We start from the raw sequence: 14,733 nt of genomic DNA, 5'->3' as shown, positions 1-14,733 counted from the left end.
CTAAAGCAGTTAATATCAGGCATGTTCCCAACATCCTTGAAGGTACTGAGATGGAAGAACAGTAATCCACTAATGAATTGAGGGTCTACGGATGCTCTATTTTGCAAGACTAATTACTTTTTTGAAAGTAAACCTTGTTCCAGAGTTTCAACACATGAAAATATCACCGAGCCTTACTCCCTAGTAGGGAAAGTCAGACTTCCAAATTTAAATACACTTGTGAAATCAACCCATTTAAAAAACAAAACAAAACAGAGCAGTGAAATCAATTCTTCTCCTACATATATACCCAATAGGAATGATTATGAACGTTTTTTTTTACCAAAAGACCTGCACAAGAATGTTCATAGCAGTGCTCTTTGTAATGGCCAAAACCTGGGATCCTTCCAATAAACAGAACAGCTATGTAAATTGTGGTGTGTTCCACAATGAAATACTATAGAGCCATGTAAATGGACAATTACAAATACATGAAACAATACAGATACGGAGTCAGCAAACTTCTTTGTAAAGGGCCAGATATAAATCTTTTGGTCTTTGTGGGCCACATGCCTTTGTTGAGTCTACTCAACTCTGCCATTAGGGGGCAAAAGCAGCCACTGTTGGTATGTAAACAAATGGACATGGCCAGATTCCAATAAAGCTTTATTGATACATGCTGACATTTAAATTTCAGTGCTTTTCTCATGTTACACAATATCCTTCTTTTGGTTTTCTTCCCAACCATGTATTTCAAAATATGAAATCCATTCTTAGCTCATGAGCCATACAGAAACAGACAATGGGCTAGATTTGGCCTGTGGGCTGTAGTCTGCCAACCACTGATGTGATCTCATATAATCTAATCACAAGTGACGTTCGGCAAAACAAAGTGGGCACAAGGGAGTATGGACCACATGATTCCATTTCTAAAAAGAGGCAAAAGTAATCTATGGGGTCAGAAATCATGATAAAGGTTACCCTTGGAGACACAGGGATTAGAAGTGGGAATAAGGATCCTAAGGAGAAGGGAGCCGTAACTTATGCTCCGTGCTCTGGATCTGAGTCCTCATCATTCAAGCATGGCCACTTGGTTGAGCTGTACATTCATGATTTCTGCCCTTTTCTGTACGTATGTTCTGCTCCAAGTGAAATTTAGCAAGTGGTTAAAATCAAGGCAGGACCATTCAATCGGCTTCAAAAATAGACATGTAAAGAGAATCACAGCCTTCCAATTAAATTAGCTACAAATCCATCACTATGGCCAGGTAACAGCCAATGCTCAAGCATTTACTTATTAAAGGTAGATTTAAATCACTTTTCCTCTAGCTGTTTTTGCATTTGCTTCCAGAGAGAGGGGCATTTCATGAGTTAAAGGATGGTGAGCCCATAGATCTCAATCAGGTTGTTTTTGTCCATGCTGGTAGGAAGCAATGGTGTTCGCCCGATGACCAGCTCCTCCTCGCGCAGAGATCTGCCATCGATACTGTGAACATAAACAGCATCTGGCAAAACATGTGGCCTTCAACCTGCAGCAGAACCTGTGCTGGACCCACACAAAGGAGAAAGGCCAGGCCTGGTTTCCATCTGATTCCGAGAGAATACGCAGTTAATTATTTTTCCTCACAGTCAGCAGCTGAGCCTCACCGAAATCTGTGCTCGTAATTATCACTGTAATTATTATTTTAATACAAATCAGCAACTTATCAAAATATTACCCTGTAGATACTACCTCGCTGCTGCAAGGATGGAGGGTGGAGGCCACCACCCCTGCCCTGCTCTGTGCGCGTGTGAGGATGGTGGGGATCCTGGTGAGGGTCCTTCCGCCACGGCCAGACTGCCAGCTTCACCAGTGCCCAAGTCCCACGGTCATTTTCATGCCTGTCCTCTCTTTAGAGATAGTGAGTCATGATCTGCATTTTCCATCATGGTTTGATCTTGATGGGTCTCACTGGTTCCATCCATGCAACGGGCAAACAGTGCCACCCTTTTGCAAAGTCAATGTGAAGAATTCCTAACCAGAATTGCTTTGTTAAAACATTCTGTGCAGCACAAGTGATCTTACACACAGGCTCCCCAGCCACACTGCCTGAGTTCAAATTCCAAGTCTACTGTCTGTGACTTTGGGCAATTCCTTATTCTATGCCTCAATTTCCTCATCTGTGAATGGGAATAATATCATAAGGTTGTTATAATGATTAAATGAGATAGTCCATGAGATGCTGTTTAGCACAATGCCTGGCACATAGCATTTAACAGATAATAGCTATTATTATTATTATTTTGAGAGTTGTAAACTCAAATCCTAACAGTGGTCCTGCAAGAAACACAAATAAGCCAAGTAGACAGGTGGGCTCCGTAGAAAACTGGAAAGAGGGGTTCCATGTAGGGGGACAACCACATCTTCCCCCGCTCCCTCAAATTATTACCTCTTTGGGAATAAAGGCCAGAATTTCAAATTTTTTCATAGGAATGCCAAACGATTTTTATTTTAAATCACTGATTTTAAAATGCTGGCCAGTAATTTAATTAAAAAAAAAAACCAAACTAAAATACCAAACCAAGGAGAATAAGAAAGCCAGCTCTATGCTGCCCAGATCCAACCCACAGAGGGCCCAGCTCCCTTCATCGGTACTTCACAGCGTCCACTTTTACTGGGGGTTTAATACCACCTGCTCACTCCAAAAAAAGAGTTCGTCTGCTCCACATGATTTTTTTTTCGTTAACCCTAACAGAAAGCCAAACAGCAGGCAGCCTCTGTCCTAAGAGGAGTTAACAACTGAGTCCACGCCCATCTGCAAACAGGTCAGTTTTTCTCCTAAGAGCTTCCCTGAGGTCATCTCCACCCTGTTCTCTGTCATCACCTCCTCTTCTAAAGAAGAGGGAATCAGATGTAACAATTCAAAAACTATTCCTCAGTAGGACTACGAGAAAGCGCAGGTAATGGGGGCATTTTACATGGGGAATGGGATCTTCTGTAATGCCTGATGACAAGCAAACAGGGTTCTCTGTTTGTGTCTTTTATAACAGCTGCCCCTTCTGAGCTGGGGATAAAAGAGAGAGAGGAAGAGAGACAATGAATAGGCTTTTATTTCAAAGAGAACATCTGCAAAGCATGGTCCTACATTAAAAAATAAATAGAAAACAGCCACCAGTCTGGGAGGAAAAAAAAAAAGATTCCCCATTACCTCTCTAATTAATAAAGCACCATTTCACAAGGAAAGAAGAAAAAAAGAGAGAACAACTTTTCCACATCCCCAAAGAAAGGATGCTTAATGACATAACCACTGTTCTACTTGATCCATCTAATCTGGTTTTAATACTCTCCTCAACTAATGTATACATTAGCTCTCCATTACGAAAAACATTTGTTTATTTTATTAACGTGAGTCTGGTTGAGTGCTAAGACTTTGGGAAATTACCATGCCGTCCTTGGGCTCTCTTTTTATTGCTTCTCCTCTTGCTCTTTATAAAATGATTAGTTGTCTCCACTGCCCTTGTAAAATGCTGTTCCAGTTGTACTGTGGTTCTGTTATCCTGGTTCTGAAGACAGAGTCTAGGTTCACCGTTAAGTTAATGTAGTCATCATGGGCCCATCTGGGGACCCATTCATCACAGCTAATTCATGTCCGACACACGGGGGACTCGAGCACAAAGAGTCAATGTGAAGTGGAAGCTCAGCGTGAAGCCAAGAGATGCACAGGAAGAGTCCAGACCCGAGTCCAGAAGATGGGCTTGGGAAGGCCCACAGCTATAGAAGCAATGCAGAGAGCGACCCAAACCCTCAGAGAGGGCCCACGACGGGGATGGCCACTCAAACAGGCCCAGAGCACAGTTCCTCCTAATGTCTAACTTAAATCCTTTCCACTTGGACTTGAGAACAAAACAGCACAGCTGTTTACCAGAAGCGCAGGGTATCTTCAAACTGGTTAAGCCAACGTTTACCAAACCTTGGTCATTCCATTGCCCCCCTGTCAGTCATACATCTAAACCGAGGTCAGGATTAGCATTAGAATGAGAGTTTTAGATACTACAATTTATGCATTTTCATTATGTTAACTAACTTCTTTTTACATAAACACCCCTTCACCTGCATGGTAAGCAGTTAGATCCCTGACGCGGTCATTTTGATTGACTGGTTATATTCACCTATTTCCCCTAATAAACATTTAAAGATATATACAGCTATGACAAGTGTTAAAAAATGTTCACCCAAGAAGCAAGGGATGGGTGCATTTGGGAGGTCACAGATGCCCTGTTTCTTGGTCTGGGTATGGGTTACTTGGGTGTGTTCAGTTCGTGAAAATTCATCGAATTATACATTTAGAATAACGTGCACTTTTGTGTATATATTTTGGTTAAAAAAATTTTTTAAATATAGGCAAAAGTTAGGAAATAAATAAATTTTGCACAGGTATGAATAGGAACTCTTTATTAAAAGCTGCTACAGGGGCTTCCCTGGTGGCGCAGTGGTTGAGAATCCGCCTGCCAGTGCAGGGGACACGGGTTCGAGCCCTGGTCTGGGAAGATCCCACATGCCGCGGAGCAACTGGGCCCGTGAGCCACAACTACTGAGCCTGCGCGTCTGGAGCCTGTGCTCCGCAACAAGTGAGGCCGCGACAGTGAGAGGCCCGCATACCGTGATGAAGACTGGCCCCTGCTCGCAGCCACTAGAGAAAGCTCTCACACAGAGACGAAGACCCAACACAGCAAAAATAAATAAATAAATAAACTCCTACCCCCAACATCTTCTTTAAAAAAAAAAAGCTGCTACAATAGAGACTGTTTACCCACATAGCACCTTCAATCACTGGTGTATCAGAATCCACGTGCATATCACACTTGGGATTCCTAGGGTCAGGCTGGAGCTACTCTGGCAAAAGATGTCCATCCAGAATAAGTCCTCAAGCAAAAACAGGTAACATTAATCCACCCCATCGTAAATAAATCTCCACCCACAGCCTCTTGTCTTCTCTCAGCACCCCAACTGGAGGTCTCTGCATTTGGAACAATTTGATAATTTAAAAAATTTGTTTGGGGCTTCCCTGGTGGCGCAGTGGTTGAGAATCCGCCTGCCGATGCAGGGGACACGGGTTCGCGCCCCGGTCCGGGAAGATCCCACATGCTGCGGAGCGGCTGGGCCCGTGAGCCGTGGCCGCTGAGCCTGCGTGTCCGGAGCCTGTGCTCCGCAGCGGGAGAGGCCACAACAGTGAGAGGCCCGCGTACCGCAAAAAAAAAAAAAAAAAAATTTGTTTGTTTCTTTGGAGGTCATCCTGCCTCCTGACCATAAACCCCATGAGGACAGGCACAGCCGGCCTTCCCCCATACTTTGTAGTGCAGTACCTGGTACACAACACTCAAACACTGCCTGCTGAAATAATGGGCAGATGGAGGAGTGGGTGGGAAACCTCTGGTGGATTTCACTCATTCATTCTCTCCTGGTCCCCCAGGGGTTACAAGGCGATGGGAGGGGAGCACTGCCAACTGGCCTGACTGCTCCCACATTCTTCTGCTCCAAGAACAAAGACGGGAGCCCCGTCTTATATTCACGCAGGGTTTCTGAGCCTCCAAATGCTTTCTCATCCGTTTATCGAATTACATCCTCACAAGCCAGTGAGGGGATGGAGTGAGCTTATTAGCATCATCTGGCAGAAATGCCAAAAAGACTCAGAGGTGAAAGTCAGGGTTTGTCCCTTGACAGAGTCAGGACCTGAGCCAAGATGCTCCGGAATGTTCCACTCTTCCAACCCCTGGCCAGCTCTCTGACAACTCACAACATCCCAACACATGTTGTGGGGGGCGGGGGAGGGCAAGGTGGTGAGGCGCTCAGAAAAGTGAAGGCAGGTGATTCAAAACAGCGTGTTACCCACGCCCCCGGCAGAGGGGAAACCAGTCCACCAAACTGGAGAATGCACGATTCTATTTTTGTTGCGGACACTGCCTTCACAATGTCCTAATGCCTAATGCTTACAAGAATTTGCATATTCTGGGTTTACACCAACGGCAGGGAGAGAAGGAAGGAAACCACCATCAGGCCTGGGAAAGGCAAAGGCACTCAGGGTAAAGAAGTGCTGTGAATAAACCACATGGGGATCACTGAAAAGTGACCACAGATACTTATTTTTAGCTCGTCACAGTGAACACGGAGATCTTCCAAGCAGAGGCTGCAAACTTATCAGCCTAAAGCGCCCAGTCAGGTATCACAGGTAAAGGAACAGATCTTGGGGTGGGGGCTCTCGGGAACCTGGAGGATCTCGGGAAGGTCCTTCCAGCTTGGCCAGTGGACAACAGGAAAGGCTGTGGCCTAGTGCTGGCACATCTCATGACTTTTTAAAGGCATTCCAAACATCCGTGCTGTCTTCTATCCTAATCCTTACACTTCAGTTTTTATTTTAAGACAGTGTGGGCCAAAAGAAACCTACCCACGGGCCGTGAACACGAGGGCCGGTCTTGCAAACATCTCTCGTGGTGAGGCTGCGTCAGGTGAAGGTGGGAGCAGGGGCTGTGCCTCATCGCAAAGCCCTCCCAGGTAGGAAGGTCCCTGCATCGCAGGTGAGGACACCAAGCCCCAGGAGGCGAAGGAACGTGTCTGGGTCACACACTGCTCCCCCAACCTGACACTTCATGACACGCCTCCCAGCCCTCCCAGCTTCCAACCAGCTGCTCCCCTCACAAACCACATCTCTGGGTTTGTCTCTGGGCTCCTTATTCGGCCAGAAGATGTGCTTGAACTCCATGGATGGAGCAGTCAGGCCTCAAGTCTGGCAGCTTTGGGGGTAGGAGGAGACTTGAGGGCTTCCAGGCCCTTGAATCACACTATTCCTGGCTCCCACCTGACAGAGGACACCTTTCTCTTGTGTCCAAGAAGCCACTCTGGAGTGAACTGGGCTAGGACCGGAAAGGAAGCTCTCTGTTGACAGGCCGTGGCCCTAACCCTCTCCTGCTGGACTAGCCCTCCCTGAGGGGAGGGGCACATCTGTCCTGTTTCACAAAGGCAGTCCCAGTGCTGGGCATGGTTGGAGTGGAAGATGGGTGGATGGGTGAATGGGTGGACATGTGGACGGATGCAAGGGTGGATGCATGGAAGCATGGATAGATGCATGCATGGATAGGAGGGAGGGGAGACAGGGCAGGGGTAAAGGACAGGGGACTTACTGACTCTGAATTGGGTAGAAACCAAGAACGCAGCCTTTGGGGTCACCACGAACCTTCAATTCCTAGTCTGGCTCCCTCTTATCTCTTACTTTCATCCAACTTATTGTCTTGCTTTTATTACTTGTAATCAGTAAAACAGATGAGACTAAGAGCCCTTAACTTGCAGGACAAGGATTCAATAAGATCATGTCTTCCCAGTACTTCACAGTGTCTAGAGCAAGGTAAACATTCAATAAAGAGAAGCCCCCCTCCTTCTCATCAGGATCATAGTTACAATGTCTGTACCCCTTGGGTAGGGGACGTTTGCATCAATCTCTCTGCCCCATTAGCTCAACTCCTTTGGGCTTAAACCATGTGACTTGTGGCCAAGGATTACAGCAAAGGATCCCCTGGGAGGAGAAATGCTTGTCAATAGCATCCACGGACACATCAGCGTGGATTAGATGCCCAGATAAGCCAGCAGTCACCTGGCTGGAACAAACCAGGCCTGACACAGAACAAATCCATTTTGTTGCCCTCAGAGGGCCCTGAAGGAGATTTTCTCCTCCCCCAGAAGACTGGAGAATGCCTTTAGGGTCCCACCCCTTCCCCGTCCGGCCAGGTGTCTGGGCTCGCAGACTCTGATAGTAATCCCTCCAGCTCCCTGCTCACTACAGTGTTGACGGGTTGAAGGTGACACACACACTGGCCCTGTCCCCGCCACCTTCTTCTCAAGGCTCTGGCTTTTGATGGGGGAGGGAGCAGCCCTACAGGGATCAGAAGGGTACAACCCAATGAGTATCTGAGGGCAGAAAGGTAGTTTCTGTTGCAGGTGGAAAGAAGGAAGTGCCTGCAAGACAATCAGCCTGCGTGTTCTTGGTGATACCTCCTGGTTTCACCCAGGCTCCTGGGGAAAAGTCATCAGTGAGCAGACCAGCAGGAGGCCTGCTGACGATGAATGAAAGTCTGTTTCTCTGGTCAAGGAAGCTTGCACAGCACCCTCTTCCCCTCCTCCCCTGGCTGGGGGAGTTGAATTCAAAACACCTTCCTCCACCAACTCAGCAGTTCAAGTTCAATTACTCCCTAGTGTGCATGACGCATATTCCACTAACGGGTGATACCTTCTTTTCCTGGACCATAAAATCCTGTCCTTGGGGCAGGGCACTGTGACCGAATCACTTACCTATGCACCTCCTTAAATGAGGTCTGTGGTCCCAAGGTCGGGGCCCTTCACAAGATGCTTAGAAGAGGGAGACTGTGGAATAGAGAGACTGAGAACACAGACGGCCTGGGTTCAAATCCCAGCTCTGCCATTTATACTGTGAACCTTGGGAAAGTTACTTAAGCTCCCTACGCCTCAGTTTCCTCACTGTAGCATGAGGTTTAAATGAGCTAATATTTGTAAAACACCCCAAACAGGGCCTGGTTCTATTAAGCATCGTGACTGTTGGCTGTTGAAACATAACAGTGCATTCCTTAAAGGAATAAAATACATAAGGAGGACGAGAACAGTGCCTGGCACATCGTAACTGCTACATAGGCATCATTACCGTTATTATGATTACCCTTCTATTTGTCTCGTTCTTCAGGGGTCTGATTCAAGGAAAACTGCGTATCTCAGGGTTGGCACATTTTTAGGAATCTGCAACAAGTGAGAAAAGTGGTATGAAGATTTTCAGGAATGAGCTGGCTGCATTTAGGGTTTGTCAAAGAACTACACAGGCAAGGCACTCTGAAATCTGCACATCGATTGGAATGGGGCAGTCCTGGGTCTGGATCCCAGTTGTGCTGCAACCCCAGCATTGCAAGCTGCTTCCCTGCTCTGAGCCTCAGTTTCCTCATCTGTGAAGTGGGGACAGCAACAGTTCTATCCCACAGAGTTAGGAAGATTCACTGAGATAGTGAGGTAATATCTGCAGAGCTTTCATTATCCCTGCCACATAACTGGTACTCAGAAGGGCAGCAATCTCTAGCCAGGAGTCCTTAGTCTCAATTCTGTATATAACACCTTCTTACATCCTGAATTATTATTTTCTGTGTGAGCAATTAACATCATATGTGCATGATTTATGATTTGTTTTTAAACTGGACACTGTACAGTATCTTTTCATTTTTGTAAAAATAACATACTATCAAGTTTGTCTTTAGATAGCCCTGTCCTTAATGGTATTTTCAATAGCCACCAACCTTGCCTGGTAGAGTACAGGGGTTTAAATCGGCACAGAAATTTAAAGCAGGTTTTATTGGTACGTGGTACAAATTAGTTACAGATAGAGTTTGGCTTTTTCCCCATCTTCAACTGTCTTTGATTCAACTTGTACAAAATAACTGTTGTTCTATTAACTGTATACCACTCTGTGATTGCAAATTAATAATAATAGTAGTAGTAATAAAAAAGATAACATCATATATGCAAAACACCTGAAGGATGCCCGGCAGCTGGCACTCAACAATGCTCCTCCCTCCCCCACATTCCATCCTGCTCCACGGCTGACACACAGAGGAGTTGGACGCACTCTATTGCCTTGGATTACACTCAAGCCTTACTTGGCTTGGGAAAATGAATAATTGCGGAAATTTGCTTATTTTCAAACATACTAAGAGTTTCTTTTTAAGAACAACGGCTCACATTTGGCCGTTGTTATTATTATGTGCCAGGCGCAAATTGGCTCCCACGTATTATTACATTTCAGCCTCTCATAACCCTATGAGGTGGCCCTGATTTTCAGAGGAACGAAGTGAGAATGACTTGCCCAAGATCCCAGGGGTGGCCAAGAGCAGAGCCGGGACCTGAACCCGGCAAAGGCGGACCCAAGGATAGTTAATGGAGGCCTCTTTCACTTGTGCTGGGGCCTGGCACGGGTTTCATGTGACTCTTCTCCTGTTCCCATACCCCTTCCTTTGAGCTTGGGTTTTGTTGAGGTTGAGTTTGTATTTTATTTATTTTTTCATTTTCCCTAAAGTATTTTCTCTCTGGTTCTGGTAGGTAGGGGCTGGGGGCAATAGAAATGGGAGATGCAAAGGAAAAACAGGGAGAGTTATAAGTGACAAGTCTTAGGGCAGTACTGACCAAGATAGAGACCAGGTCCAATTAGGCTGGCAGCGTGCATTTTTGTCTTTCTGCATGTAGATTTAAGGCCCCACTGGTCATAAATAACTCTGGGTGGAAGGACAGACACTTACTGCAGAGATATCCTTAAGGATATTTTGTTTTCTGGGGAAACACACACACACGCACACACACACACACAACAATGTCAGATATCTGCTCTAGCTCAAAGTAATTTCCTTTTCTATTAAGACCATGGATCAAAGTTGGACAATCCCCAGCAAACAGGAACTTATGCTTTGGCTTCCTATTTGCAAAACAGCAAGCATTTGACACTCAACCTTCCGGAAGATTAAAATAAAAAGAATTGATAAACTAGAGAGAACGTCTAAAGTGTAAGACTGGAAGGAAAGTGAATATATATGTAAAATATATATAAGCATATAATAATTTCTACTTTTATTTATCTATTTAACATTTTCCAGTACATGATTAAGCAGATGGCAACATTTACATCAAGATAAATATTGTTCAGTGGTGCATATTTCTGTATACAAAGTGTAATGCACTGCTCAGGCAAAATAAAACTCCATTGAGAGTGTGAGAAAAACAAACCATCAATAAAATACCCTCTGTTCTCTCTGGTCTCAAAACATTTGGATAGAAAGAAAAGCTACGCCTCTGAGGTTGTTAGAACCAGAGGCGATCTGGATACAGTGAACCAATTTTTCAAAGTCACTGCCAATGTCTGAAAAAGTCCTGAGTTATCTGAGTAATGTGAAGTATGAGGAATTTCTGCCGAAAAATCAACATTTCAAAGGAGTCAGACAATACAGAAAGTCCATTCTACTTTAAGAGTGTGTGAGTGAGTGAGTGTGTGTGTGTGTGTGTGTGTGCACAATAAAAAATTAGGTTTCTTAAATGAAACTTACTGGGTAATAGTTTATCTAAGGGCACAAGCAATAAATGTGAGGACCTCAGAGGATCACTGGGGGCAAAGGGAAAGAAAATAAACATTCGTTACATTAACATACAGTTCTCTTTCATTCTCCCCAAAATTGATTCAGAACCTGTAGTACGATCTTTTTGACACTCTCCTCAATGTTTTCCCTCCCTTCATAAGTGAGCCCATCTGTTTCTTACATTCTGAGATGACAATAAAATCCACAGCTTACTGGAGACCCAATGAAGGGATGAGTATCACGGCCGCAAAACTCAGCTGCCATCCACCCAATAATTCTAATATGTAAGAGCTTTGACAGGGGTGGAGAGGAAAAGGGGAGCTTGCAGATCTTTTAGGGATATGCCCGGCTCGCCGCCACCTGCACTCTCTCTGGCTCTGTCTGCTTGAGAAACTGGGTGTTTCTTTTTGACTTCTTAAAATGCACCAAAATTACAATCAGGTCCTTCCATTGGGGTGCAGCTCCCCAAACATAAAAGGTACAACCTCTGGGAGGGTGAACACAAGGAAGCAGCAAGGTCTGGTTGAGAAAATGCTCTGTCCACAGCGCCTGCCTGACACTCCTTGGGACACACCCAATGCCACTACCACCAGAGCCACAGAGTCCCTCTACATCCCAAAACCACAACTGTCCTCCCCACCTGCATCCTCTGCAGAGCACAGAGACAAAGCATCATCTCCCAAGCACGTGCCTCACCAGCTCTTTATGAGAGTCATCTGGAAAATCACAGGGAATTTTTTTTATGTCCCACTCCTGAGTCTCCCTCCAAAGCATCACACACCGGCAGCCTCGGCAGGGTTTGCAAACAAACCATATGTTCTGAGGGCCTCAGTGGCCTGCCGAAAGGCCTGGTCCTCTCCTCCCAGCCTGCAACCTAAGCTCAGACAACGCCGGACTTTGGGAACAGCCTGCCCCCTTCTGGTCTCCTTGAGCTCCGTGGAAGGGCAGGGCTTGGGTGGGCACAGCTAGAGAAGGACAGACCCCCAGCTCCATCCGGCAGGTCTGTGCTGTGATTTCAGGATCTAGCAGGGCACTGGGGTAGACGTCGGGGAAAGGAAGAGAGAGGACACAAACAGATAAAATAAAGTACAAATCCAGGAGAGACAGCAGTGAACAACCGCATGGTAGACAACCACAAAGAAGGGAGAAGGGCAGAAAAAACAAAATACAGGTATGTCTATATCGGAAGAAATTGAGACACTGGGAGATGTGTGTAGGGGGATAGTCACTGAACTTACAGGTGAAAGCAGAGTTTCAGAAAAGCAAAGCAACTCTGCTGCTGGAACTGGTGTTCCAAAAGGAATAAAAAAGGAAAAGTGGCACGCTCCCACTTACCTTCCCAATTGCAAACCTCAGTGCAGCCGAGCTGGGGGATGAGAGAGTAAGACACAGAACTGAATGCACAAAGAGCAGGTGTGGACATAGGACCCAAAATGTCAGGGACCCAGGAAGAAATCAACCAGGCCTCCTTCCTTCCCTCCGCTTGTTTCAACAGGTGGTATTTGCCTGGAAAGGCACCTCCTGATGCCTGTCTGGACCCCCGGATACAAAGGGTACAGTAAGCCCTATGCCTCCCACGTGTTCCCCAGGCTAGTGGTGCATGTCCTGACCCCCTCCCACCCCACCTCCCCGCAGGCCTCCGAATCTAGAAAGAACTTCTAATTGCGTTTCTGCCCGGACACAACACTATCCACTCCTGGAGTTCAAAGGCAGTGTCTGAGAGTACTCTTTGCTATAAATAAGAGGCATTCGGAATGTTCTGGTTCTCCATCAGGAATCTCACTCCACTCTCCTCCCCACAAATGGGGAAAAGATGTCTCTCCCTGCTACCCACACAGACCAGCCAGCAACGTGAAATGCCATCGCATCACGTCTTGGGCTGGCTCAGCCCACAGGTACAAAGAGCAGCGCTGTGGCAAAGAGGGTCGCCTTGACTCCAAAGAAGTTTAGCAGATCAAAGAGCATCACGCTATGTCCGAAGGCAGCCTTCAGTGAAGCGTCCCAAAGTGACAAACGACAGAGACATGCATTCAACACCTGAGAGCCTGAAACTAACCCCTGGTGTCTAATGTCCGCAAGGGCTGGGAGAAACTCTCTAGGCAATCGGAGTAATGAAGATACAGACAGACACACAGCACATCGTTATGCCTCAAGACAGACACGCCCACAGGGCACTGAGACCCTGGCCCAAAGCTGGGGACTCTGACCTCTCCTGTGTGGTCCTAGCTCAGTGGGCTAAACAAATCAGCCCAAAGAAGGTGTGAAAGTCACCCCTGGAGAAGTTGGGGGCAGGGTAGAAGACACCCTGATGGCCCCAGAAGATCTGCGGAAGGAACAGTTTCAGAGCCTGGTCTGTTCACACCCAAGGAGGGCAAAGTAAACCCACAGAAGCCTAAGTCGAGATGATGTGATCTGACACACAGCTGGTGACAGGAATTAGCCACACACACAAGACAGAGAGCCAAACACAACCACCTAGGAGAAGGGGCCATGCCCTGACACTGGAGAGAGGGCACCCGGACAGCGCAAGGTTAGACACGGGCAGGGTGGAGACAAGAGTCTCAGACATCCAGGGATGGAAAACGAGACTCAAAGTAAGACCAGGCACCCAAGACTGAGTCTTGACTCCGGGGCACGGCTGAGGACTTGGGACACCGATCCCAGACCCCCTCCCTCTCAGGCTAGGCAAAAACAACGAGGCAGCAAGCTGAGGACTGAGTTGCCTGCACCCAGCTGGGCAGAAACCAGAGATGCGGTGAGCACCACCGCCTAGAGTAGTAGCTGAGGATCCCGGCACGGTCCAGGCACTCAGACCGGGAGCGAGGCGCCAACACCCACATGCACAGAGCAAGTCGGGGCGCCCAGCGAGAGTGACGGGGTACAGGGGCCCAGCCAGGCTCCGGTAACCCCCAAAGCGCCTCCTCTGGAGATAACTTCCCCAGACCCCAAGGGGGCAGTCCTCAGACTCGGGATGGGGCAGCCCTCGGCCCCTGAGCCTGGGAAGGGACCGAGCCCCGGCTTCCAGGGGAAAGAGATGTGGAGCCAGCAGGCTTGGGGAGTCCCGGTCTGATGAGCGGGGTTCAAGGGCTGGGGGGCGTGGGGTCGGGCCGCCTGCCCGCTTGCCTCCCTCCTTCCCTCCGGGACGCGAGCCGAAAAGGCATCTTACTTACCAGCGCCCGCGCGGCCAGTGCCCCTCGGCTGGCCGGCTGCTGCGCGCGGGGTGCTCCGGGGCCGCCTCCTCGCGCCCGCGCCGGCGGCCCCCGTCCTCCTCCGCCTCCGCCTCCGCCGCCTGCTCCTCGGGCTGCAGCCGGCTCGGCGGGCAGGTCCCGGCGCTCGCGGCGCGGGGCCGGGGGTGGCTGCTCCGCGCCACCGACCGCTGCACCCCCGCGGCGTTCCCCGGCCCCGGAGTCGAGGCTGCTGAAATTCCACACGACCAGCGTCTGCAGCAGCAGCACGGTGAGCGCCGCGAGCAGCGCCGAGTGCGAGCGCCGGGCCAGCCTCCGAGCGCACGGCGCCGCCACCATCTTCGGAGCGCGGCGACCGAGCGGGGCGCGGGGGACCCCGGGCGCTACGGGCCGCCCCCGCGCTCCCCGCGGCTTCCGCGGCCGC

At 48.2% G+C, this 14,733-nt stretch overlaps 1 protein-coding gene across 1 annotated transcript in view; it reads right to left on the bottom strand.

Moving 5' to 3' along the window:
• The window catches only part of XYLT1 (xylosyltransferase 1), a 300,528-nt gene extending 285,880 nt beyond the window's left edge, over window positions 1-14,648 (bottom strand). The window contains exon 1 of the mRNA XM_029221895.1: window positions 14,295-14,648. Coding sequence (XP_029077728.1) covers window positions 14,295-14,648 — 354 coding nt within the window. The remainder of the gene's footprint in view (window positions 1-14,294) is intronic.
• Window positions 14,649-14,733: the final 85 nt, after the last annotated feature.

This window comes from Monodon monoceros, unplaced genomic scaffold (assembly GCF_005190385.1).
Source record: "Monodon monoceros isolate NGI ecotype Baffin Bay Population unplaced genomic scaffold, NGI_Narwhal_1 Super_Scaffold_13, whole genome shotgun sequence".
In the NCBI taxonomy this organism is placed as follows: domain Eukaryota; kingdom Metazoa; phylum Chordata; class Mammalia; order Artiodactyla; family Monodontidae; genus Monodon; species Monodon monoceros.
Note: the sequence above shows the minus strand (reverse complement) of the source record. Positions and strands in the feature narration are given on the sequence as shown.